This window comes from Penicillium griseofulvum, assembly GCF_001561935.1.
Source record: "Penicillium griseofulvum strain PG3 chromosome Unknown contig_86, whole genome shotgun sequence".
Classification (NCBI taxonomy): Eukaryota; Fungi; Ascomycota; class Eurotiomycetes; order Eurotiales; family Aspergillaceae; genus Penicillium; species Penicillium griseofulvum.
This window is the reverse complement of record NW_024467473.1, coordinates 1-25,963: the sequence shown is the minus strand read 5'-3', so window position 1 is coordinate 25,963 and position 25,963 is coordinate 1. Positions and strand designations below refer to the sequence as shown.

The 25,963-nt window shown below is 48.5% G+C and overlaps 9 protein-coding genes across 9 annotated transcripts; 4 read left to right on the top strand and 5 right to left on the bottom strand.

Annotated features, from left to right (window-relative positions):
* Positions 1 to 201: 201 nt before the first annotated feature.
* Positions 202 to 2,343, top strand: PGRI_034740 (putative Melibiase subfamily; the record flags this gene model as incomplete). The annotated part of the gene is made up of 1 exon (XM_040791187.1): positions 202 to 2,343. The coding sequence occupies one exon, from the start codon at positions 202 to 204 to the stop codon at positions 2,341 to 2,343; it is 2,142 nt and encodes a 713-aa protein (XP_040645264.1).
* A 1,808-nt stretch (positions 2,344 to 4,151) lies between these two features.
* PGRI_034730 (Alpha/beta hydrolase fold-3) lies at positions 4,152 to 5,321 on the top strand (the record flags this gene model as incomplete). The annotated part of the gene is made up of 1 exon (XM_040791186.1): positions 4,152 to 5,321. The coding sequence occupies one exon, from the start codon at positions 4,152 to 4,154 to the stop codon at positions 5,319 to 5,321; it is 1,170 nt and encodes a 389-aa protein (XP_040645263.1).
* A 703-nt stretch (positions 5,322 to 6,024) lies between these two features.
* lysF (homoaconitase LysF) lies at positions 6,025 to 8,439 on the bottom strand (the record flags this gene model as incomplete). The annotated part of the gene is made up of 2 exons (XM_040791185.1): positions 6,025 to 8,322; positions 8,374 to 8,439. 2 exons carry the CDS (start codon positions 8,437 to 8,439, stop codon positions 6,025 to 6,027), a joined length of 2,364 nt encoding a protein of 787 aa, XP_040645262.1.
* Positions 8,440 to 10,584: 2,145 nt separating this feature from the next.
* On the top strand, positions 10,585 to 12,633 carry PGRI_034710 (Amino acid/polyamine transporter I; the record flags this gene model as incomplete). Its single annotated transcript, XM_040791184.1, has 5 exons — positions 10,585 to 10,979; positions 11,042 to 11,170; positions 11,261 to 11,773; positions 11,851 to 12,089; positions 12,146 to 12,633. 5 exons carry the CDS (start codon positions 10,585 to 10,587, stop codon positions 12,631 to 12,633), a joined length of 1,764 nt encoding a protein of 587 aa, XP_040645261.1.
* Positions 12,634 to 14,441: 1,808 nt separating this feature from the next.
* Positions 14,442 to 16,352, bottom strand: PGRI_034700 (Glycoside hydrolase, family 2, immunoglobulin-like beta-sandwich; the record flags this gene model as incomplete). Its single annotated transcript, XM_040791183.1, has 1 exon — positions 14,442 to 16,352. The coding sequence occupies one exon, from the start codon at positions 16,350 to 16,352 to the stop codon at positions 14,442 to 14,444; it is 1,911 nt and encodes a 636-aa protein (XP_040645260.1).
* Positions 16,353 to 17,497: 1,145 nt separating this feature from the next.
* On the bottom strand, positions 17,498 to 19,529 carry PGRI_034690 (flavin-containing monooxygenase; the record flags this gene model as incomplete). The annotated part of the gene is made up of 5 exons (XM_040791182.1): positions 17,498 to 17,964; positions 18,014 to 18,631; positions 18,684 to 18,841; positions 18,899 to 19,180; positions 19,237 to 19,529. 5 exons carry the CDS (start codon positions 19,527 to 19,529, stop codon positions 17,498 to 17,500), a joined length of 1,818 nt encoding a protein of 605 aa, XP_040645259.1.
* Positions 19,530 to 20,325: 796 nt separating this feature from the next.
* PGRI_034680 (alpha/beta hydrolase) lies at positions 20,326 to 21,440 on the bottom strand (the record flags this gene model as incomplete). The annotated part of the gene is made up of 2 exons (XM_040791181.1): positions 20,326 to 20,491; positions 20,548 to 21,440. 2 exons carry the CDS (start codon positions 21,438 to 21,440, stop codon positions 20,326 to 20,328), a joined length of 1,059 nt encoding a protein of 352 aa, XP_040645258.1.
* Positions 21,441 to 22,373: 933 nt separating this feature from the next.
* On the top strand, positions 22,374 to 24,495 carry PGRI_034670 (flavin-containing monooxygenase; the record flags this gene model as incomplete). The annotated part of the gene is made up of 5 exons (XM_040791180.1): positions 22,374 to 22,793; positions 22,845 to 23,086; positions 23,145 to 23,505; positions 23,571 to 23,826; positions 23,885 to 24,495. The coding sequence occupies 5 exons, from the start codon at positions 22,374 to 22,376 to the stop codon at positions 24,493 to 24,495; spliced, it is 1,890 nt and encodes a 629-aa protein (XP_040645257.1).
* A 703-nt stretch (positions 24,496 to 25,198) lies between these two features.
* On the bottom strand, positions 25,199 to 25,580 carry PGRI_034660 (uncharacterized protein; the record flags this gene model as incomplete). Its single annotated transcript, XM_040791179.1, has 2 exons — positions 25,199 to 25,219; positions 25,305 to 25,580. The coding sequence occupies 2 exons, from the start codon at positions 25,578 to 25,580 to the stop codon at positions 25,199 to 25,201; spliced, it is 297 nt and encodes a 98-aa protein (XP_040645256.1).
* Positions 25,581 to 25,963: the final 383 nt, after the last annotated feature.

Below are 25,963 nucleotides of genomic sequence, written 5' to 3'. Positions count from 1 at the left end.
TTGGTTTATATTACTTGACCATAAAAGGCAAGATACCGTGTGGTACATGTCGAAGAATGTACAACTTGAAAGCGGGGTCAAATTAGTTATCTCCTACCCCTTTATCTATATTTGAGCTCATGTGAAGCGTGGAAGAACTGAAGAATTTCATTTTCCAGGAGACAATTGAATTGCCCACAACCAGTCACTCCCGCTCAAAGCATGTCTGACACTTCACCCACGATTCGTTGGGAAACCACAGCGTTCACCATCGACCTAGTTCTAAATGAAGCAGGGGCCATTTGCGTGAGAAGCATCCTTCCTGCAAGGGCAAAGGCCCAGAAATCGGCCTCACTCCTTTTTGAGTCATCTGAATTGCCCCTAGTCAGCGTCAAGCTAGCAGGAGAGGGCAACACAGCCGGCAAAACCGCAAAAGCCCTGGTCGGCAGCTATCTTTCCCAGCGATTGAAATACGAAAACCACGAGATACAAAAAGATGGCCAGGTTGAGACATTGGAGATTAACAGCCGAGATGCAGTTATAGGAATTCTAGTGATTGCCCGCCTTTCTATCTACGGAGAGATTCCAGCCCTCAGGTCGTCGGCTACGATCACAAACGAGTCCAAAGATACCGATATTACCGTCACACAGCTCTCCTCAATTGCAGTTGGTGGCTTGACGACAAAGTCGCAGGAGTGGTACCACGGCTACACACTCTTGACCGCCACTAATGGGTGGTTTCGAGAAGCTCAGTGGCGCGAGCAGACATTGCCGGAAATTGGTATCGACAATGATGGGATATGTGAACTTCCTGACGGACATTCAGCCTCACAAGCCACTTTTAGCCTCCAAAGTCGTGGGTCATTCTCCACAAGCAGCCATTTACCAATGGGTGCTCTGAGGTCAATTGATGACAAGGACACCTGGCTCTGGCAAGTTGAAAATAATGGCTCTTGGCGATGGGAGATCGGAGACTATAAAGATAGCATCTATCTCGCAGCTGGCGGGCCGACGGGGATGGACCACAACTGGAAACAAGTACTAAAACCTGGGCAGAGCTTCTCGACAGTTCCTGTTGCTTTGACACGCGTGGCTGGTGGAGTGGAGGCAGCATTTGCTGCGCTCACTGATTATCGTCGACAGATCAGAAGACCTCATGAAGACAATGAGAATCTCCCTATAATCTTCAACGATTATATGAACTGCCTCATGGGTGACCCTGACGAGAACAAGGTAGCTGCCCTTCTCGACCCCGTGGCCAAGATGGGGGCGGAGTACTTTGTGATCGATGCTGGATGGTACGCGGACGATAGTACATGGTGGGATGACGTGGGCCTATGGGAGCCTTCACAAAAGCGTTTTCCGTCCGGATTCAAAGTCCTCCTAGACAAAATCAGGAGCAAAGGGCTTATCCCTGGCCTGTGGCTGGAGCCGGAGGTTGTTGGCGTGCGAAGTATAGTGGCCAATCGTCTCCCCAAGGAAGCCTTTTTCCAAGAGTGTGGCCAGCGCATTGTCGAAAATGGAAGATTCCAGCTCGACTATCATCACCCAGAGGTCCGAACATGGATGGACACAGTTATACATAACCTCGTCGTCAATTACGGGGCGGGTTACTTCAAGTTCGATTACAACATTGAAGTGACGCAAGGCACAGACATTGGAGGGTCATCGTCTACTGGGGTTGCGCATCTCGAACATCAGCGGGCGTACCTTAGCTGGGTCAGGTCATTACTTGACAGGTACCCCACGCTTGTTATTGAGAACTGCTCGAGTGGTGGACAGCGTATGGAATATGCTATGTTATCGGTTCACTCGCTCCAATCGACAAGTGATCAGCAGGACCCCACTCTGTATGCAGCTATTGCTGCAGCCATGCCGACCGCTGTTGTCCCAGAACAAAGCGCAACCTGGGCTTATCCCCAGCCGGAATGGAGCGACGAGCTGAACGCATTAAGTGTTGTCAATAGTCTGCTGGGGCGAGTCTATCTCAGTGGCCGCTTAGACAAGCTCAGCCCCGATCAGCTCGGACTTGTGGTGGAGGGCATGGACGTATATAAGAGGATACGTTTTGACTTGAAGTCTGCACATCCAATGTGGCCCCTTGGGCTTCCGCGATGGCATGATGACTGGCTGTCTCTTGCTTTGGCCACGAAAGATAACGGTATATATCTTGCCATATGGCGGAGAGGTGGTGCCACAGAAAAGGACTTACCCCTCAGGTTTCCTAACGGCCAGTATCCAACAACTGCGAAGGTGCTGTACCCAAGTCGCTTTGAGACTGACGCAACGTGGAATGAGACCTCGGGAATGCTGAGCTTAAAACTGTCCGACACAACCTGTGCTCGGCTTTTCCATCTTCTATGAATATTGAAGTTTCAGACAGCATTTTTCTTTGTCAGATATATATTTTGTCGTCATGTTTGTTTCAACGCTTACCAGGAGTCTAGCATAAAAGCGGAAGATATCGTTTGCCATTTCTTTGACCAATACAGCTAATAATGAGATTTTGGATATCATACACATATTCCTTTCTCCCATCCCTTTTTGTTCCTGTTGAATAGCCCGGAGGTCCTCCCCTGATGAAATTCCTTGAAATCATATATACTGGGAACTAACAGTAATCATCAAGAGCTTCAAGGGAGTATCCAACAATGACTCCAGCTCAGCTGTACGCCTGCTATACTATATATAATTTGGGATATTGGGGTTGCATGTACCTGTCTAATGGCATCGTTGGATGCAACAGGGTATCAGGTGGAAGAGGTATCTTCAAGTTTAGAAAGTTGAATGCTGACGCAATGGCGCGGCATATATTTGGGCCTCTAGAGCTCCTGTCACGAATATTGTCTTTCCAAATTCAACTCTTCTCAATTCATCCATCTCTAGCGAGCGAGTCTCACTTAATCTTCATCACATTCGCAACTCCTCTGGGTAAGACTTGTCACTCTGTGTGGAAGTCATCTCACATTTGAACGCCTGACATAAGTCAATAGAGAACATCCTCACAAACCCGAATCCTCCTTCTACACGCATCGCCTCGGTTACTGCCGCCAACACGCAGTATGGAGCACACATCGTCTATGACTTCCGGCACACTCAGAGCCGATCTGGCTGAGTTCGCCATGCAGCAGTACCTACAGTGGTGGCACATGAAGCGCGATAATTATCTTCCCAACGGAAGCTTCGCCACCACATAGCTAGTGCGTTACAACCTACTTGAGGAAATCGGTCTGCCCCGCCACCCTTCTCAGCTCTTATGCTGTCGCTGAACCAGTACCGAGACCTCCGGCTTGTTGAAGGAGAGATTTTACCTGAAATAATGGCTATGAACGATAAGGCGCTCAGTCTTAATCAGCAAAATCTTTATAGCTACTGTGGGCAGTTGCTTAAGTGGGAGGAAACAATCTAGTGTCTTTCACCCCGACGACTTCAAGGACTAAAGTCAGTAACGATGAGACTGGGGATTCTGAGTCGCAATACGATTGAATAGCATATCTCCGTCAATGAAATGGCGTCCCGATTTCTTCATCAGGGGACACATAAGTCTTATCATTCCAACCTACATACGTGCTCAAGCTGTAGATCCCCAAAGTGTTTAGTGATGTGAGAATTAGTTGAGTGGTGGGATAAATATTTCTTGTTTGGGCATACATTGAAAGAGAAGTGAGAAATAAGTGACAAAGTAGATGTGAAAATACGAACCCAAAGCACAATGTAAGACACAAAAACACAATAAATAGGATAGGTCAAAGGTCGAAAATTTCCAGTCAGATACAGTCAAGGCAAATACCTTGAGGCGCCACGATTTTGCTTCATCTGACTAGCTGTAGGCAGCAGCATACTTTGTAGGAAACGCCACGATGTTGGGGCTATACACCGGCTAGTTATACTAGTTATGTCTGGTTTATGAACGAAGAGGCTGATTTATTCTAGCTTCGCCCGAAAGATCCCTGCTACTTCTCCTAGCGGACCTACTATTGCTTACACCTCTGGTCTATTCCCGACGCTAGGGCATCAGCTACTTCAAAATGGCCCCCTCTCTTCGCTTTATAAGCTATTTTTGGCCCCCTGTTTTTCTCGAATAAAAGCCAGCGAAAGCTTAGCATCCTTGGCAATGTTTTGTTTAGATTTTCATCGCTTCTGCACGCAGGGCAAAAATCTTATCCGGTAATATGGCGCGATCGTTTGCAGACGATAATGCGATACCCAACGACTGGCGTACTCGACAGCCAGGGGTTGCTATCTGGATCGTGATCGCCATCTTTCGGAGCATTTTGGAGGTATTTTTCTACAGCATCTACTACATCCCGAGCTCTTTGCGACAGAGTCCAACATGGACCTATCGTCAGGCATGCATGACACGGCTGTTTGAGAGAGTGTTCCATATAATCACCGAAATTGGCTTCACGCAATCTTTGAGCTTGGAACCGGGCAACCTTGGCGATCGCTGGGTGACCATCGACCCAGGCCCAGCCTCCGCGTATCGTGGCGACTTCTGGAACGATACTATCAAGCCAGAGACGGTCGGCGGTACCTGGTACCCGGAGCTACCATCGAAGCAGTCGCTACTGGAAGAACAAGGCCTAGTGGTTTTGTCCTTCCATTCTGGCTCGCTTCTGTTGTTGACTGGACGGCCAGAGGACTCAGGGCCCACAGCAACCCTGCTGAACAACAAGCTGGGCAACAATGCTCGCTCTTTTTGGCTGCAGTACCGTCTTGCTGGTGGCAGTAACCCAACACCGTATCCCGGCGCCATGCAAGACGCGGTGACAGCATACATCTACCTCACCAAAGAAATGGGAATCTCCCCGTCGCGCATCGTCCTCGCGGGCGATTCCACAGGCTCGACCATTGCAATGGCCCTTCTGCGCTATCTTGTCTCCATCAAAGATATACAAGATCATCCACTGGCGGAACTTCCATCTCCAAAAGCATGTCTTCTATTTTCGCCCTCGGTCGAGTATTGCTTCGAAGGCGATCCTGAAGCCGTAAGCTCGAATCGTAATATCAAGTCCGACTATGTTGAGGCGCGTATGATGGCATGGGGTGCAAGGGGTATTGCGCCACCTGAGATTGTGCGACTGGATGATCCGTATATCTCTCCGGCACTGCACCCATTTGCAACCCCCGTTCCCATTTTTGTTCAGGCGGGAGGTGCGGAGGTGCTCTGTGACAGTGTTCGTGGATTTGCCAACGCGATGAGCGCTGTGCCGGGCAATCTGGTTGAATATCTCGAAGTTCCGGACGTGCCGCATGATGTTTATGCTGCGGGGACTATGCTCGGATGGTCGAAGGAGGAGGAAGAGATCCATGAAGCTGCGGCCAGATTTGTTCTGCAATAATATATAGAGAGTTTTGATCCACGTTTGTGTCAAATGGCGCCAGTATCAATCTATCATCCAGTGTATCCATAGGCAAGCAGATATAGGAACCCAATCACAAGTCTACATAGCGTTGTATAGGGCCTATTGTTCACACCACCAATGCTGTATACTCTGTACTTGTCCACGGTGGTCAATTCCGCGGAAAGCGATAGGAAAAGTCCAGGCTCTCCGGGAATCTGTCCGTACAGGCATGATACGGATGCTAATCTTGTTCAATACCATACAAGGATACTGCTAACGGATGTAGTTGGTTGTTGGGGGTATATTAACCATAAGAGGTATAGCATGTCTTACAATAGAGTTCAGGAAGAATGCACGGATAAAGAGGTGAAACTCTGGGGCAGTAGAGTCTGATAAGAAATCAGCAGTGAACACCACCTGGGCTGGGCTGTGCTTGATGCACATCATAGGGAGGGGAAAGGACCATGTTTGGTGAAAGTGTTCTAGTATATTCTAGTCTTTTTGAAGACATCCCCCTGTGAAAGAGTCAAAGTCTTCTCTATGGTACCTGCTAATGATAGAAAAATAGTACAAAAAGTAAATATCCAAAACATACCACCTCCAAGAGTATGGCGGTGGTTACCTAGAACATGAACACATCAGCATGTTCCCTGGACTGGTATTTTCAAATCGGCATTCGCCTAGCCTGGTCAATGCGTCCTCACTTGGACTCCGCAACCTTGCCCTTGACCCACGCCTCGAGACCACCTTCCGCGATGATCTCCTGTACATTGGCTGGCAGCTCGCCGACCTGCTCAGTCCAGCTCTCGCCAGACTCACCCTCCTTGACCTCAACGACGCTACGCTTCACGTCCCAAGTCAGAGTCCAGCCTGTGCGGCGCGTCAGCTGGCGGCCCGCAGCATCACCAGAAGATGGTTGAGCGAAGGTGGCACGTAGACGCTCAACAAGGCGGGGAACCTCAAGACCCATGAGAGCATTGTTGATACTGTTTCGGGAGAAAATATTTCCGAAACTGCCAGCCACGACGAGCGGGATCTGCTTGGCGAGAATGGCAGTGGCAGCCTGTTCTCTTGAGGATCCGCAACCGAAGTTGAAGCCGGCGACGAGGATGTCATTTGGCTTAGCAATGCCCTTGAAGTCGGGATCGTAGTTCTGCATGCAAGCGGTGGCCATGTCCTCCTTGGAGACGTTGTCCTGGTATGTCAACTTGCCGGGGTAGATGCTATCAGTGTCAAGATTGTCAGCGTCGAGGAAGACGATTTCGCCACTGATGCGCTCGGGGAATCCTGGCAGAATCTCGGTGGCAGGCTTGGAGTCGTCTACGGCGGACTCAACCCGATCAATCAGAGATTCCATCTGTTGGAGTAGGCTGGTGAGCTCGGTCTCGGTGGTGGGTTCGAGACCAGTGCCGAATCCGTGTTCCACGCCAGACCAGCCCTCTGGCACCTGGTAAGCGCCGGGGTCAGAGATAACACCGCTGAGAGCGCTGGCAGCCACGACTTCGGGACTTGCCAGGTATGCCAGGGCGTCTCGTGAACCCATGCGTCCCTTGAAGTTACGGTTGCTGGCACTGATGCCCACCTCACCGGGCTCTAAAAGACCTGTTCCGAGGCCAATGCAAGGTCCGCATCCAGCAGGAAGGGGCTGGGCACCAGCGTCGAGGAGAGCCTGCCAGTCGCCAGTGGATTCAGCGGCCTCTTGTTCCGGTGCGGAGGCAGCAGCAATATAGAGTTTGACGCCGTCAGCAATCTTGGGAGGGGTGTCGGGGTTAGCCTTGGCAGCGTCTTTGAAGACCTTGGCGGCTGCCGCAAGATCCGAAGCACGCGAGTTGGTACAGGAGACGATGTATGCGCGGTTGACTTTGATGTCCTGTTGGACGAGCTCGTTCAGTGGTGTAGCTACCTTCACTGAATTAGGGCCCGAGACGTAAGGCGAGAGGGTAGAGAGGTTGAGGTAGAGCTGCTTGGCGTACACGGCATCGGGGTCCGCGGTGAGGGGGTTGGCGTAGAGCTCGTCGATTCTTTCGTGCGTGATACGCTGGCTGGTGGTGCGGTCATTGGACATCGCTGCCTCGGTAGCCTTGTACCGCAACCAGCGCTTCAGAGTATTATCAATGGGGAAGAGACCAGTGAGCGCGCCCCACTCGGTCGTCATGTTGGCAATCGTCATGCGACTATCCACAAGGAGGCTCGACATGGTCTCTTCAGAGCCGGTGAACTCAATTGCGTGGTTGAGTACGTCACTATTGAAGAGTCCACACAATGCGACAATCACATCCTTGCCTGTCACACCCACTGGTAGTGTTCCAGTGAACGTTACCCGCGCAACAGGCGGAATCTGCCACCATGTCCGCGATGTGGCCCAAATACTGGCAGCATCGGTCCGCACAACAGCAGTTCCAAGGCAACCAACTCCACCATAATGGTTACTATGGCTGTCTGATGCTACCGCCATGCTACCTGGCCACGCGTATCCTTCCTCTACCATAATCTGGTGTCCAATACCCCGGCCGGCAGGATAGAAGTCGATACCTTGCTGCTTAGCAAAAGTCTCGATCTGTTCGTATTTCTTGAGGTTCGCCGCGCTCGTGTTTTGCACGTCGTGGTCGAGAGTCATGACGATCTGCTTCGGGTTGTTGACCTTGGTAGCTCCCATAGACATGAACTTGAGCGCGACGGGCCACGAGTTGTCGTGAGTCATGCAGTACCCGGGGGCAAGACTGATGTAGTCGCCGCTCCGAACGAGCTTTCCTTCGGGGAGGCCGACAGCATAGCGTTGTACAATCTTCTCCGTCAAGGTTTGCGGAGTGCGCTTCTCGGAGGGAGTCTCAGAGAAAGGAATTGAAGTCGCATTCTCTACCTGGGAAGGGAAGCCTTCGATCCGAGTGGAGGCTGTCGTGCTCAGTGAGCGAGAGGATACTGAGTTTGAGACCGACCGCAAGGGATGATGAATTGTCCTGCTTGGAACGCCGAATGACGGAGTCCACCGCGGCCGAACCTGGGGGAGTTAAGATTGAATTGTGTGGCCCTGAGATGAAGCTGTACTCACCGATCTGCACATCATGGCGGCCGGAGGCCTAGCCACGCGCTTCAACAACATCGAACACGGAGACATTGGTGAGTCACTGAGCGGAAGTTTTCCCAATTCCCGACCTCGGAGTTGATAAGGAGCGGAGTCACGTGCTTCCGTGTTCCGTGGGTCAGCCTCTTGTGGCGAGGCAATTTCAAAGCAAAACCCCAGAAAACAAAGACCACGTGATATGAAATTAAATCCCCAGTTTTTGCCTGATTGGCGTGGGTCTACTCCGTACTCGATACATCAACGTACGTTACTTCGTCATTTTCTGGAGCGAGGGTACACACTCCATACTTGTACAACAATGGACTAATTAGGTGGTTAAAACCCATGGCCCGAGATCTGCGTGTCTAAACCATTGTTGTGCGAAGATATACTCCGTGATTACCTTGGACTATATGGCGAGTTTGCGGGACTTACTCTACGATTTTATGCCATAGATAACGATCGTAGGCTATATGTCCGAATCCAGACACAGAATGTATACTAGAGTTGCTCTCCTATCAACATCGCTTCCCCCCTCAACATACGTGCAAGAAGTGAGAGGAAGAGAGAGAAATAGACCGATCCATTTCAAACCAATGAGGAATATCTTTGGGTTGTCTGTTATGAGGAGTAAAATGCGTTTTCTTGTTTTGCAGTTCCCAAACCAACTCACGTCGGCCGGAATGGCTATGGTCAACCCTCGAACAAAGAAGCTCTACTCGCATGATATATATACATATATGCCTAGAGAAGGCACGAAATGGAAGTTGGTCAACGACTTCCTTTGTCGGGGCACAGAGACAGTACTGCTATACGAACTGCATGTCATATAATGATTTTTTTACGAGCTTGAGATAGTTGGACATAATGAAGTCGTGATGTGACAAGTACGACATTTCGAAATTATTAACACAGCCCTGAAGGTAAAACTGGTTGACCAATTAGAATTGAGCCTAGTCTTGGCATGCACGTATCGAGTTAGTACGTTGTAGATGAAAATTCCGCCGATCAGATCTTATATATTGCGTTTTCTAGGATTGTCCTTTGTTTACCAAGGTTCTATACAAGTAGAATAAATATTCGTATCAGTTTATTCAGTACGGGCGTTTATCATAAACCACCTGCTTCATCAAATATTACGTAATATACGTACCGGACCTCGGGAGACCGGATCCCGGGGCCGTTCGTCCGTTCCTGGAAGTTTCGCCCCTGAAGTTTCGAAGTCGAGGGCACGCGATAAGGTCATTTTCATAACCTTGAAAAATTGCCAAGACCACATGGACTATCCCCAGAGTATGTACACGGTAGTGCGTACTCCGTATACAAAGTAATTCAAGGTATTATGAAATCACATTAGATGCCTTAAACATAAAGTCTTGGCCGAAAGGGAACGTGCACACAGCAGACTCGGACATCCCGAGACGTACGTAACGGAAAGGCAATACCTTAACCTTGGAACGTTCTAATACTGTTTAGGTAGTATAATCCAACCCCAGGGTGTGAAAAGGAGATAAAATCAGAAGATCTACGCCCGGCTCGTGTCCGGATGCGGGTTAGGTCACAACGTGTGCGGGGGGTAAATGTATTCCAAGCCAATCAAGAGATCCAAGTAACAAACTTAACTGCGTCATTATGCCCACGGTATGGCTTTCGTATGGCTTTTGTAAGGCTTGGGATGGCTTGCAGGGCTTGCAGGGTCTCACATAGGCTTGTTTCGCCAATCTTTCTAATCTTACTTCGAGGGAAATCTTTGCCTCTTTTCCACTTTTACTCTTCTTGGCCCCAATTTTCTTTATTATATGTCGTTTGCATCTGCTTCTGACTAAATCCTTCCTTTTACTTCTCTAAATATTCTTCATTTGGGAAAAAGCCTTCAAGTCTCTCCGCTAAGCTCCATATTGGAATGCAAATCCTATCCTAGAGACAACGACATCTCCGATATATGCCCTTGCCATTGCAACTTCAACATCCATAGCGACAAGACTGCCCACGCGATCGAATCTCAGACCCGTGCGACATAGCCCGACATCCCATTTCTCTGTAGCAGATCCACCCCCAGATTTCCGCTGATCCACCCCCAACATTTCCACCCATACCCCAGAATAAAGACGAAAAGCGACAGCCCATCGGGTTCTTTTACTCGGACCCTTATCCCCATTTTATCAGCAACTAAAGACGAAATCCAGGAATGAAAACAACATGGCTATCCTAAGCGACAAGGGAAAAGAAACGGGCGGTAGTGTGTTGGAAACACTAGGGCTCAAAAACGAAAGCAGTGCTCGTGATGTACAAGAAGGTGTGATGGCTGAAAATGCCGACAACCTTCAGCGCCATCTTGGAAATCGTCAGATCCAGCTCATCGCTATTGGCGGCTCTATCGGAACCGCCCTTTTCGTCAGCATCGGCTCCGGTCTTTATCATGGAGGACCTGGCAGTTTGTTGATTGCCTTCACTGTTCAATGTATCTTTTTGGCCATGGTCAACAACTGCCTCGCTGAAATGACCACTGCATTCCCAGTCAGTGGTGGTTTTATTCGCTTGGCTGGAAAATGGGTCGACGACGCACTTGGTTTCATGGTCGGCTGGAACTTTTTGTCCGTTCTCTTTTCGGCTTCGCCAAAACCCTACCTTCTATCTTTGCTAACACTCCCTCTAGCTTCTATGAGGCCCTCTTGATTCCGTTTGAGATCTCAGCTTTCACGCTCGTCTTATCTTATTGGAGCCCGACTCTGACTGAACCTGGTCCAGTCGCAGGCATCTGTGTTGGTGTTATCCTGGTCTATGGGTGAGAACCTCTTCCACCAATTTCACTCTTTTCTATGCTTGATTATCGTTGCGTACACTGAACCTTCGTCCAAGTACTAATTTTCCTTAGCTTCCTCAACATCTTGGTCGTCAAAGCCTATGGTGAAGCCGAATTCTGGCTGTCCGGTGGGAAGGTCATTTTGATATTCTCCCTGTTCTTCTTCACCTTCATCACCATGGTTGGCGGAAACCCGGCCCACGACGCCTATGGCTTCCGCCACTGGAATAACCCCGGCTCATTCATGGAGTATCTGGATACTGGCGCCCTTGGTCGCTTCGAAGGCTTCCTAGGTTCCCTTTGGTCAGCTTGCTTTGCCGTCGTCGGTCCCGAGTACATCTCCATGGTTGCAGCTGAGTCAAAGCGTCCCCGCATATATATCAAGAATGCCTTCAAGACAGTCTACATTCGATTCGGCCTCTTCTTTATCGGCGGCGCCTTGGCTGTGGGTATCGTTTGTGCTGCTAATGACCCTCAGCTAAAAGAGGTTGTGACTGGCGGCTCTTCTGGCTCTGCTTCGGCATCGCCATATGTTATTGGCATGCGAAACATGGGCATTTCAATTTTCCCTTCGATCATCAACGCGTGAGTATCATGCCAAAAAAAGAAGAAAAAAGAAGAAGATAATTCTGACGAACCAAATACTGACCATACTATTTTAGCCTCTTGCTGACTTCGATTTTCTCTGCTGGAAATACCTACACCTACTGCGCTATCCGTACTCTATACGGCTTGGCACTCGAAGGACGAGCCCCAAGAGTTCTCACTCGCACCAATCGCAACGGTGTACCCATCTATTGCTTCGCATTCGTGATGATCTTCCCCATCCTTTCCTTTTTGCAATGCTCCAGTAGCTCCTCCATCGTCATCACCTGGTTCGCCAACCTCATCACTGCCGGAGGTAAGCAATCTTCAATTTACCATAACAATGTATAAAATATTGACAACGTCTCCCAGGTCTCATCAATTATATCGTCATCACTCTGACATACATCTTCTTCCACCGCGCATGCAAAGCGCAAGGCGTTGACCGCAAGTCCTTCTCCTATTTCGGATATCTCCAACCCTACTGCGCATACATTGCATTCGTATGGATGATCATCGTGACAATCGTCTACGGCTACCCCGCATATAAGCCATGGTCGGTGTCAACCTTCTGGTCGAACTACACCATGCAAATCGTCATTCCTCCTCTCTTCATCATCTGGAAACTCCTCAAGAAAACCAAGTTTGTTAAGGCTCATGAAGCTGACTTGGTCTGGGAACGACCCCTGATCGATGCGTACGAGGATAGCTTCATCGACCCACCAACTGGCTTCTGGAGAGAAATGCTGCAGATGGTCGGTATTGGGCGCACGAAAGGCGGTAATGATAAGCGAGCGCTGTCGGTGTCTCAGCCCGGGCCCGGGGCTGAGGATGAGTATGCTGTGACGAAGTCGGCATGAATGTAACTACGAGCAGTATTTGATCATTCAGAATACGTATGTACGTTTAGGGATCTAGCTGCCTAGAAGTGTTTGTCATTGTTCTTGTAATTAAGCTTGACTTAAAACTATCTTGCCAAGGGAATTTATTTCCGGCTGCAGATCCGTGAATATGATACCCAGACATTTTGTTGCTTTCGAAGATGTTTAGACATATCTCTTTTTGCCTTTGCCGCTCTTGTTACTGAATCGTGTATTTTACGAATTGTTGGCGGAGGTAGGGTCGACAGCGAAAGAAGTGGTGTTGAAAGATCTGTTATTGGTTTCTGCCTCAATAAAATCGACGTAGACCCTCTCTCTCCATGAACTGCTTGTCCTTACTGATCGTGAGATTTTGGAACAAAGGCATACAGCGAAGGTTCTCAACCACGGCTCTTTTAAAAGAGCAGAATTCAACCATAAGGGGCAACGATATTAATCCTGCTACTTGGTTCAAGTCACGAATGGCTTCCCGAAATTTGCGTACAAATTCAGTGGCAGAACCACCTTTGTATCGCATATCAAGGAACTTCTTCCAGCGGATATAGGCTTCTTCATGAGGAACTAGAGAGCAATTCAATTGGCGTGTAGCTTCAGATAAATTTCGTGTGCATTGCTCATTTGCGAAACCAGAGAAAAGGGTCCTGCTTGAAGAGTATTTCGCAACTGGAGAAGCGCTCTGCTATTGCAAGTATTCCACTTTTGGTACCTATAGATATCGGTAGCACGGATCGACTCATTCTCCTTGTTGACTTCGTTTGTGCAGGCCCAAATTTTGCTGCTGTGATGTCTGTTTCTCCTTCTTCCCGAAGGAGTTCGCAAATCGCTGTCGTTGAGTCGGCTTGTTAGGCAGGAGGATTGGGGTACTCGATACCCTTGCTGACCATCCGAAAATAAAGTCTGTCGTTGGCCTTGAGAGACAAAAATAATGCGGATTCCCACTCCCTCCAGTTGTCTGTTCCCTTCAGCTTGAGGACGCTACATGTTATGTCGTAGTCCGTATCACTAATGTCGAAATCATCGATTTCTTGATCGGGGCTCCACATTAGGAAGATTGTTGCACCTGGGCGCAGTGGAGTGTCAGATATGAGATCGAGAAATGCTCGGTCGGCCGTCAGACGTGAAATATTAATGTCTGAAAGTCGGGTTAGCGACTGACCGGTAATAATGGATGTAGTAGTGGGTCAACGAATCAAGGGTCGTTGCTGCTATGAGAAGGGGATAGTGATAGGGTGATCGACTTGGATTTGTCGGTTCTACACAGGTGGTGGGCTAATGTTGTTAGTGAAGGCTCTTACTGGTCTCATGACAATGTCCACAACGGGGGTGGGTGCGAGATAGAAGGAAGACAAGTCAGAGACAGAAGAAAGAAATCAGAGATAGAATGAAGAAAGGTGAGAGACAGAAGGAAGAGAAGTGTGGAATAGAAGAGCAGTCGACCTACAACTAGGGACTACCTAGTAGATATACTGGGAGGAAACGAACAGACTCACGTAACATCCCATGACGCTGTCAATATATGATTAGGACCGTACGTTGTCATTTTCTGTCTGATACCCCGGTTATATAATCTATACACGGATTATATACCTAAGCCGAAGGAATCCTTTTGAGCTTAATGATGAAGTAAAAGAAGATCTGTACTGATGAATCTATGGAGAGACAGGGTATTTATACCTGTAAAACAGCAAACAAACTGGGGAACCAACTGTCAAACTAGAACAAAACTTCAAGTCTGAACTAGCAAACAGTGCAGCAAACGGCGGTGTTGATCCCAACAAATCCATTCCTTACCCAGTTCTGGTGAGATTTGTCCACCTCGCCTTCAAACTATGTGCCGCCATCTTCGGCTTTCGGTCCCTGGTAAACACACCTTTCTTATTACCATCCACCCTCTGGATACCGATAGTGGTCTGGAAGTCAGCGAAATTCCAAACATGCTCCCCTGCCATCGACTCAACACGGTCGAAGACCCGATGATACATGTCAAGCATTTGGGTCTGAAACTCCTCGCTCCAAGGCAGACCCAAGGTTGAGTGCAGACCGGAAATAGTATCAGCGCCATACTCAGTCATGATAATAGGCCTATTGAATTTCTTTTCCCAGCCGCGCAGCTCCTTTTCTAGGGCCGCCTCTGCTTCACCGAGGTCCCCTGTTTCAGAATACCACCCGAAATACCGGTTAAGACAACTGACATCAAACAAGTCCGAGATCTGATCTGTCTGGTACGTTGCCAGGCCGACATTGGCAAATGTGATAGGACGAGTTGAATCAAGCTCCCGAGTCAACTTGACGAGAGGCTCGAAGTATGCGCGCGCCCCGTCTTCATTCGAGGCTGGCTCATTGGCAATTGACCACATAACAACACTGGCATGGTTCTTGTCGCGGTTGATGAGTTCACGAATGGCTTGCTTGTGAGCCTCTTGGGTGTTGTTGTTGATACTATCGGGGGCAAAGGTTTTCACGGCTTCGCCTGCGGATAAACCTAGCAAAGCAATGTTCAAACCCACGGCGGGTGTTTCGTCGATCACGACGATTCCGTGTCGGTCTGCAAATTCCATGACTTCTTCGGCGTAAGGGTAGTGTGAGGTTCGGAAAGAGTTTGCCCCGATCCAGTTCATCAGTTGGAAATCGTGGACCATGTAAGCTTGGTCGTGTCCTTTGCCGCGGACTGCTGTGTCTTCATGTTTTCCGAATCCGGTGAAGTAGAAGGGTTTGTCATTGATAAGGAACTTCGACCCAATGACCTTGACAGTCCGCACGCCGGTGGCTAGGCTATAGGTGTCGACTACCTTGCCATGGGAATCTACAATGCTCGCTTCCAATTGGTAAAGGTAGGCGGCACCAGGTTGCCACAACTTGACCGACTTGATTTTGAGGGTACCCTCAGCCCCGGAGGAATTTGCAACAACGACTCCATCCTCGTCAACCACAGAAATCTTGACTTTGAGAGTCCCCGTGTCTGCCACCTTGACCTTGTAGTTGATGAGTCCAGTTTCACCATCAACATCCGTGACAACTGTTATGTCTTGAATATGCTGATGAGGCACAGAATACAACCAGATAGAGCGAGCAAGTCCAGCATAGTTATAGAAGTCATGTTGGTAGGTCTGGGTTCTCCTGCCGGTGGCCTCGCCCACCACGATCTTGCCAGGTGGGATCGTCTCATGGGTAAGCTCATTGTTGACGCCAATCGTCAAGCGGAACCTGTCACCAGCTGTGACAAACTCGGTGATATCTGCTTCAAAAGGTGTGTAACCGCCCACATGTTCAGCTAGCAGGCGGTCATTTATGTAGATACGGCCGTGATGCGTAGCGGATTCGGCTCGCACGAAATATCGGTCGTTGGACCAGCCCTTTGGGACCAATACATCGCGCTGGTAGTACACCCATCCGACATGGTCGTGGATATTGCGATCGACGAAGATATCGTTGTAAGACGCGGGAACTGGGCATTCGAGAGCATCTCTGGGAAATGGTGCCATCCATGGTTGGGCTGTGTCGTTTGCACCAGAAGCGAGGGTGAATTTCCACAGGCCATCGAGGTTCACAAGGTCACGAGAGGTAGTTTGCTGGGGCTTCAGCTTGATCACCGGCTGTTCTTCGTGGGCTAAGCTATTGCTTTGAGGACTGTTGCTTGTCGGAACAGCAAACGAAGAAGGTGCAAGGGAGAACAACGCCAATCCTATTAGGAATTTCATGGCGACCAAATTTCATATGTTATTGAATGAAGTCCCCAACAAGCACTGGTGAGACACTGCTCTGAGTTGATTGAGCCATAGTGACTAGTAAATACTTCGGATATATATATTTCTTTCTCAAAGTATGATATATACCGGCAATTGACATATCTCCGCATCGGTGACTGACTACCTTGGCAAATAGACTAGGTTAAAGAATACAGGGTCAAAGTGTCAAAGTATCAATTCTAATGTACATCTTTCAGTATGATGAATTTGGGATGTTGCTAAGACGCTAAGCCGGGGGCCCCACGATATGGCTACTTCTCGAGGGGTTGAGTCGGCAGTTCGGCACATTGTCTAGAAGAATGCGGCCCCTCCTTCATTATTATGCTGTTTGATCCAGTAAACACAGCCCGAAGTCACTTGGAGCTTCATGGGATACCCTTGACTAGCGTAGATATGCAGTCATAGAACGACCGGAGAATTTGTTCTGACTAAGAAGCCTGCTGTTTATTACTATTCCATACTTAATTTTATATTGTTACTCAGATTCCATAGTCTAATGTGGGCGACATTACACTACAATCACCTTCCGGCTATCAATACCCGTCCCCCCTAGCCGATCTCTAGTCTATGACTAGATTCACCCTATGCATCGGCAATCAGGCAATATTCCTCCTGATCTGGCATCAATTGCGTAGCATCACAGGTCTATGCGGAGATGGCTTTAGCCTATTGCGTTCAGGCATAGCGAGTAAACAACTTTAAGCAGTGGGTCGACTTCCAATTCGACTTTAGTGACCTTTTAAGGTTCTAAACTTCCCAAGTCGGTAACTATATCGCATTTCTTCGGGTTGTTCCTGTATTAACTGCCTTCTATGACCCCTCATTCAGGCTGACTACATTTTAACCGGGGATTTGATGAGCTGCTCAGACCGATCACACGTTCAAAGGCCAGTTATATTGAATGTTTGAGCGCTCAATGTCGGACATGATACATGTACTGTGGGAAGTCTTCAGGGAAAAAGGTAAGATGTTCTATTCGGCACTATCTAAAAAACTTTAAGTAACCATGCTGATTTAGTTTACGTACTCAGAGATCTCACAATAGAAAAAAGGACAAAGAGATTGAAGTTATATATACACCTTTCACCACACCCCTTCTAATTATGGACCTGTGGGAGGTTAAACAAGTTCCAGAACTCATCAAAGTCTAAGGTCTGTGTGGCACCAATGTCACCTCCCTTGGCCTCTCTCAAAGTAGTTCCGTTACCTAGATACGAGAACCGGTTGATCTTAGCTTCGGGAGTCCGATCCATCTTGAAGTCCTCCCATCGAGGGTTCTTCATAGCTTCCAAGAGGTGGAAGATGGATCCACCATAGATGGCAATAACTGGGCCATCAACGGTACCACGCTTGTACCAACTGCGGCATTCTCGAGTCCACACTGTACGTTCAAGGTACTTCTGAATGTGCTGATTATACTCCTCGTTGACGTCATCGTCGATCTCAAAGCTGCGAACACCCTCGGTTTGCATCTTTTCCATCCATTTGTAGATATAGGCAGCGGTTGCTTGGATTCCGAGAATCAGCGACCCGTTAGCCAGTGGTGAATTGGGTCCCACAAAGCCTGAATATGTAAGTAAAAAGGAATAACGATGGAGCGAAGAAAAACTTACAGAAGTAATTTGGGAAATCCGGCACACACATGCCCATGTATGCCTTTGGGACGTCCTTTTCCCACTTCTCCGCCATGTTAACTCCATTTCGGCCTACTAATGGGAAGGAAGGCTTGAATGAAGTGTCGAATCCTGTAGCACAGACAATAATGTCATATTCCAACTCAACGCCGCTTCGGGTAAGAATTCCTCGCTCCGTGATCTTTGAGACATCGTCCCATCTCAACTCGACATTGTCCTGGATAATAGCTTCCAGGAAACCTGGTCCCGGTGTTTGGCGACGGCATCCAACTGGGAATGAGGGTACAAGAAGTTCAGCCGCGCGCTTTCCTTTTTCGCTGTTACCCAAACGGTCGGTCATGGACTTTCGGAACAGATCTTGAGCTTCCTTTTGAAGGTCACAATCGGCAATGACTCGATTAAAGTTCTCCGCTCGTCGGTTCATAATGGCAGCACGGTAGTCACGAAGGATTTTAGGATCCTTGAATAGCTCTAAAGTGCTTTCTGCGAAATTGTAATCCTTGTCCATTTCTGGATCATTCGCTGTTGGCTCGTTGATTCCAGGAGCTGGGCTGATCCACGTTTGGCTGCGTACATAGCAGTCCATATTCCCGACAACTGTTTGAGTCAGTCATTTGATAGAATTGATGAATTAGCAGGTTGAACGTACCACTGGCAAGCTTAGGGACAATCTGAATGCCAGACGATCCGATTCCAATACAAGCAACGCGCTTCCCAGTGAAGTCGTAACTGGAATCCCAGTGCGCTGAGTGCATAAGTCTTCCTTTAAAACTTTGTAGTCCCTCAATAGAGGGCCACTTCCAATTGCTGTAGTGTCATACTGTCAGCACCCATATGGGAAACGACTACCAAAGGGATACTTACTTCAACACGCCGCTGGCATTGATGAACACATCGCACTCGTCTTCGATCAGTGTGGAACCATTCCTGATCTTAAGATTCCACTTTCCCTTTTCTTCATTCCAAATTGCTGATTCAACGGAATGTTGAAGGCGAATATATTTCTCAACTTCGTATTGCTTGGCAACATCTTTCATGTAGGAATGGATTTGCTCTGATGTGGCATAATAATTTGGCCATGCCGGGTTGGCAGCAAAACTGTAGGCATAATTATGCGCTGGGATATCACACTGACATCCCGGATATCTGCAAACGACGCATCAGCCACAGTGAGCTTGCAGACGTACTTCCCATCAACTCACCTGTTTTCATACCAAGTGCCTCCCAAATCAGCGTTTCGTTCATAAATAACAAATTCCGCATTGGCGTCCTTCATGCGTTCATTGAAGACAATACCCATCATAAGGCCTGAGTAACCTGCACCGAGGCAGACGACGCGAAGTGGCCGCCGGGTTCCAATGGGCTGTTCAACAATGGTATAATCGGGGTTGAGGCGATGCTGAGCACTCTTGGCAGTCTTGTCAAAGCCATTCTGGAGACACGCCGGCTTCGTAACCGAGGTTATCGGCTCGAAAGTTGCTGCAGGTGGTGACATGGCTGGAAGCAGAGACAATACTAGGTATAATTTTGTATCCTAAGTAGCTCGAGGTCTTTGGATGTAGTGTCTATGTTTATCTTGGCCTTTCAGAAAAATATTCGTTCTACAAGCACGGCGATGCGGTCATAAATAACATTTGCGATTGATATTGGAGGGGTACTCGTGCCGAATCTCCGGCTTGGTTTCTAAAATCCAAATTAAGCGGAGAAGTTGCGAGATTCTCGGGATATTCCCCGAAAGATTCGAGTCGGCTATCCATATTCGGATTACCGACGTCGCCGACGACGCGGGTCCGGCATCGGCACATGTACCCCGCGCTCATTTCTGGGGAATCCGGGGGAAGGGAAAGGAATGGGGAAAAAATGGGAGTCGGAGAGCCATGTAGAATTGATGTGGATATTGGCGGTCATTGTCGTTATGGACCGCGGGGTGCGTAGTTTGTGTGAGAAGATATACGAGTCTTGTGAGCGAGATGACCATACTTCGCCTATGCAATTTCTGAAAGTTTTGCTTGTACACTTAGGAACCTCATATTTCTAGCATACTTAAGCGTTACATGGACACGCGATGTAACTCTACAAGGATGGAAGGGTCGACTCTCCTGCCATGCTAACGCGACATGTGCTACAGGTGTCATGACGTCTTTATACTACAACGACCTCGTTGATAACTGAAACTATATCTGGCTAGCGAATTAAGCGACGATCAAATACTTCACTAAAATGATATTTCAAAGACCCTGATATATTTAAAGATCCTAGTCTTAGCGATATATCGTTATCCAAAAAGCCGCTTAATGTTCCTGGATGATGAACTCTTTTGAGGCAGCAGGCTTTGTCAAAGCCCATCGAACTCCGTCTTCCATGGTATGATCCCATTGCTTGCAGACCGACAGTTTGTCCCCGAATCGTCGGAATCCATGGGGTACACCCTTGAAGACATTGATATTGGTCGGTACACTGAAGCATTGCATTAGTGCGAAACACAGAAGAAACCAATTCAAGTAGTTACTCACTCGTTTTCAGCCAAAACCTTGCCATATAGCAAGCCTTCGTCCCTTAGGGGATCGTAGCCCGCAATCCCAAGTGTTGTCGGCGGCAACCTTTTCGCATCGTCAGACGATAGAAGCCCAGGATTCAGCCGCTTGTCGGTGGGATCTGGATTTTCCACCTTTAACAGACTGTTAAACATCTGCTTCCGTCGCATATTCAGGATCGGCGCGTTTTCATTTTGAGAATATGATGAGAGTCTAGGCTCTTTGATTTGATGCAATTGCGAGCCATAACACTGGGTGTATACCAGAGCAGGGATCATCAATACCTGGCCACAGATTCCTAGTACCGGCGAGACTGGGAGCTCCGACCTCGATACTGCCAGTGTAAGAGAAGCGGCGAGCCATGCACCAGCCGATATTCCACCGACGATGATTCTGTCCAGACCACCATTCAAGAGAACAATGTTCTCACAGACCCAAAGGAAGGAATCTTCGGCATCGTTCCAGGCGGCTGGATATGTGTATTCGGGAGTATGGCGGTAGTTGACGTTGACAACAACAACATTTGTGTTGACGGCAAGCCGAGAGCAGATTGCATCCTCCGAGTTCAAAGTACCGAACAGAAAGCCACCACCATGAAAGTGCATGTAAATGGGTAGCTTCTTAGTGGGAGATGCTGAGATCGGACGATAACTTCTCGCCTCTAATTTGTAGCCATCGCGGGCTGGAATTGAGTGATCTTCGCTAATAATTTGGTTGGAAAACTCTGGCATCGCCTTTCGCGCCACGGCTTCTCTGCCTTCATTGGCAGCTATCTTGAGCTCAGCCAAGCTTTGATCTTTTGCGGCTGGCAAAGTGGCTTCCACACGTAGCCACTCCTCGCTGGGAATACCGTATTTCGAGAAGTCACACATCTTGTGACACGGTCTGGTGGATGAAATCACTGTTGTACTACCGAATTGGTTCGTTGTTGATGCTTCGGTATGCCTTGTCTGATGTTGCCAGATTTATCCCGAGCAAGACTTTGTCTTGTTATCTGACAGCTGGTTGGATGCCGGGATTGCCGATGGCCCCGTCTCTCGGAACTGGGGTTGTATTAGTGAGTGGCACCATGAGTGACTGCCGTGATGTTTATCTAAACATGTTCTGCTTATCACAGTTCAAGTGAAAACGTGATAAAGTGTTGTATCTAGGGGTATCGACCAATAAATGGTGTCTTTTGTAAGGCGGTCATATATTAACTTTTACCCTTAAATTTGATAAATTGTTACTTTATCCGTTATACTTGGAACTACGTGGAAGTTGAGAATGACACGGACTAAACCAGACCCTCCTCACAGGAGGGTAGAAGCGGGTTATTGTTCAGTATCACGAGACAATCAAACCTTTTCGTGTTTCGATCGCCGAGGGCTGTAATAATCCTTTGGAACCCACTTCGGTTCAAAGAGATTGCCTTCCACAATCGGACGATGTCGGCGATTCCAAAATGGGATTGCCGTATTGCGCTAGTCCTTTTCAGCTAGGACATCTCGGTTACCCCGGACTTAGCCTTAGTCTCACATACGGTTGATCCCTTCGGCACGCAATTTGCCTCAGTGAAGTTACGGTGTTAGGTGGGGCGAAATGAATGAGTTCCTGTGTCGGCAGCGGGCAGGCAGTGAGGGAGGCATAGCGGGACCTGTCTCCCGCATTCCTGTTCTAATATAAAGTTGGGGGACTTCGACCAAATGCATCAACAAGTACAATTTGTCAATCAACTCACTTGACCAGAGAAACTTTGGGTTGAAAGTTCGACTGGGATCCTCTATCTCCTCTCCACCTTCCATCAAAACCACTTTTCCACGACAATGGCTCCATCAATTGTGACACCAGACCTACCAACGTCACCCGTGGCGGATGGTAAGGTCCCCGCGGCTTTCTCCACCAAAGACGCAAAGGACCTTCCCGAGACCTTGTTCTCGCATTTCTCTGACCATATCAATGGCAAATCCACCGGTGATGGCCCGAAATCCTCAACTAGCGACCGGCTCAAGGAACACTCAGTTCCATTCAATGACCAGTACGCCTTAAATCCTCGCAAACTCCGTATCATCACGATCGGCGCAGGCTTTTCTGGGCTAGTGCTAGCACACAAATTCCAACATGCCTACCCTGAGCTTCAGGACTTTGTTGATCACACGATCTTCGAAGGCCGCAGCGATATCGGAGGAACATGGCTAGTCAATACTTACCCTGGTGTGCAATGTGATGTGCCATCTCACATCTATGTGAGTCTACGACAACCACTTCTGATATAGATGCTGTGCTGACACACCTAGGCCTTCCCATTCGACCCTAACCCAGACTGGCCCCGCTTTTATTCCAGTGGCCCTGCGATCCAAGAGTACATCAAGTCAACAGTAAAGAAGTGGAACCTTGATCGCGATATCCAATTAGAAACTCAGGTTATTGGAGCCCACTGGCAGGAAGATTCAGGCAAATGGAAGATTACTGTGAAGCACGCTGGAGTCGAGCGTGATGAGTTCTGTGACATTTTGATCTCAGGCCAAGGTAACTTGGTGTACGTACTCAAACGCCCTCATATGCACTTAAGGAAAGCTCAATTAACATATCGATAGGAGCCCTTCCTGGCCAAAGATTGCAGGATTCTCCGATTTCAAAGGTCATGTGACGCACTCTGCACGATGGGACCATGACTTCGATTACTCAAACAAGCGGATAGCTGTCATTGGAAATGGGTCTTCTGGCATCCAAATCGTACCCCAGATGACGAAGCTGCCTGGTACCACCGTGCGCAACTTTATTCGTGGTCCAGCTTGGGTCTATTACCGTGTACCGCCCTCAAAGCACCTTGGGAGAGAAACAGAAGACACCAACCCAGAATTCCTTGACGAAGAGAAGGAGCAGTTCAGCGATCCTGTCAAACATCGGGAATACCGTAAAGGAATTATCCACCGTACCAACAAGGCATTCCGTTTGGTAAGACGATCGCATAGCCTTCAGCCCCTTTGCTGAACTGGAAACTAACATGGGACGCCGTGTAGTTCATGAAGGGAGAACCCAACGAGACAACCGTGGCACTAGCAACAGCCCAGATGGCTGAGAAGCTCAATCATGACCCTGTGCTGTGTGAACAACTTATTCCGAAGTGGGAGATTGGTTGCCGTCGAGTGACCCCTGGCCCTGGTTACTTAGAGGCATTCTCAAAGCCCAATTGCAGTCTCACCTCGAGCCCAATTACTAAGATTACCGAGAAGGGGGTTGTCACTGCTGACGGGGAGGAGTTTGAGTGTGACGTTTGTAAGTTTATCCCTTGACCAACATTGTGAGCGATTAGAATTCTAACATAGTATTTCAGTGGTATGTGCGACTGGCTTCGATGTCTCCAAATGCCCTCAATATCCCCTCGTCGGCCAAAACGGAGTCAACCTCGCCCAGAAATGGAAGGATGAGCCCACCTCCTACCTATCAGTCGGAACCGATGACTTCCCCAACTACTTCACAATGGCCGGTCCTAACTGCCTCTGCGGCCACGGATCCCTCGTCGAGGCATTGAACTGGACAGGCGACTACTTTGTCAAGATGATTAAGAAGATCGCCACCGAAGACATCAAATACATGGTCCCGAAGGCCTCGTCCGTGCACGCATTCGGAAAATATCAAGACGAGATCCATAAGACACTGGTGTGGTCCGGCTCCTGTCGCAGCTGGTACAAGAGAGGCACCATCGATGGTCGCGTCACTCATCTCTTTGCAGGCAGTGCTATCTTGTTCCGCCGCCTCCTGGGTGAGATCCGCTCAGAACATTATGATATTGCGTATAACTCAGGCAATCCGTTCCGCTTCCTTGGCAATGGATTCACTGAGTGGGAGATGAACCCGGATGCCGATTTGGGATGGTATGTTCAGGTTGCCAAGGGTGGTCCACAGGTCCCACCTCCCAATGATATGAGCTGGGTAGCGAAATGAGAACTTGAAGATGCGTTTCCGCCGTCGATATTCATAGATCTGAATCATTATGTTTGTTTTATATACTAGTCTGAAACTTGAATATATATATCCTACTTTTTACACATATTTTTATTGAAACTTTGTCCAAATGAATGAAATCATAAACTTAGATAGGAGTTGAGAAGCGAACCTGATGGAACCCTTTTGCCCCTCTGCTCATTAGTACAAATTGAGAGCAAGCTAATGGCATCTACACCACAATTTTCTTAAGGTTCCGCTGCATTGGAGGCGACATGTCAAGGAACACCCCATGGATCAGAGGTTATACATAGAAAAGGGGTTTGCAAGAATTAAGCCTTTTTCCGCCGTCGACCTATAAACTTGACAAGACCTCTACACAGGACGATACCCGAGAAGACCACTGAAAAGACCACTGGAAAGATATCACAGGGCCGCTTATCCAGTACAGTATTCTTGTGTAGTATATAGAATATGCTGGTCTATCCTATTTTTCATTATCTGCAGAGTCATCAGCTTGTTTTTCGAGCTTGTTTGTGCAGGGTATAAACCCTACTCTTTGCTAGATTCATCAACAATCATTCTTCCTCCTCTTCGCTAGGAGCCACGGAAGAATGAAACAAGTGCAAGGCAAATATTGCCTTCGCAAGAGCCCAGTGAGTTTGAATTATTCCTATAGGAAGAGCCGGAGAAGGGTGGTCGGTCATCGGATACCAAACAGATACTAACATCTAGGATAGGCACCGGGAATACGGCCCCCAATGTGGGCTCAAAAAGGACAATGTTGTCGCTGCCGCCAAGAAACATACAGAGGAGTGCAAGACCCGAGCTGAGGCAGCCGAGGAGGAGCCGAAGTCCGCCGAGGAAGAACGGGGGGGTGGAATAGCGACGCGGCCGGAGACGTCATACTCAATTCTGTCGTAGTAGGGCAAGTTGAGGCCTCTCGGTTTCTGCTTCAGGACTGACTGTGCATTGATATTCATTGCTTGCAAATGCTGAACCTCGTAGTCCACTGTATCGTCGTTGTCCGGAAATCCGTGGCGCGCAGCAGACGGTCGATGGGAGCTGGCTCTCTTGGGCGCCATGGTTCGATAGTGTGCGAGGTGAAGCAAGATGAAAGACGATAGCTGGTGGATGTAGGAAGGATATGATGTAGAAAGATGTGATTTGGGGAAAGGAAGAGCTCGTGTCTTCTTTAAGAGATCAAGGTAATAGCGTATGCTAAAGGAAGAATAAAGTTGTGGGAGAAGTGAGAGGTAAGTGATGGATACAGGTGTGTGGGGTTTTTAAATGTCGGGAAGTTGGGCTTGACGTCGACTCTCAAATTCCGCGATCTTTTGTTCTGCACCGATGGCGTCGTTTTCTTTTACCCACTGTGCCTGTTCCCTCGGCTCACCTTCCCATTGAATTAGGTATTCTTTACGTGGCGTTCTATACCTGCCGAGATATCGTACCCTAGAGTCGAGGA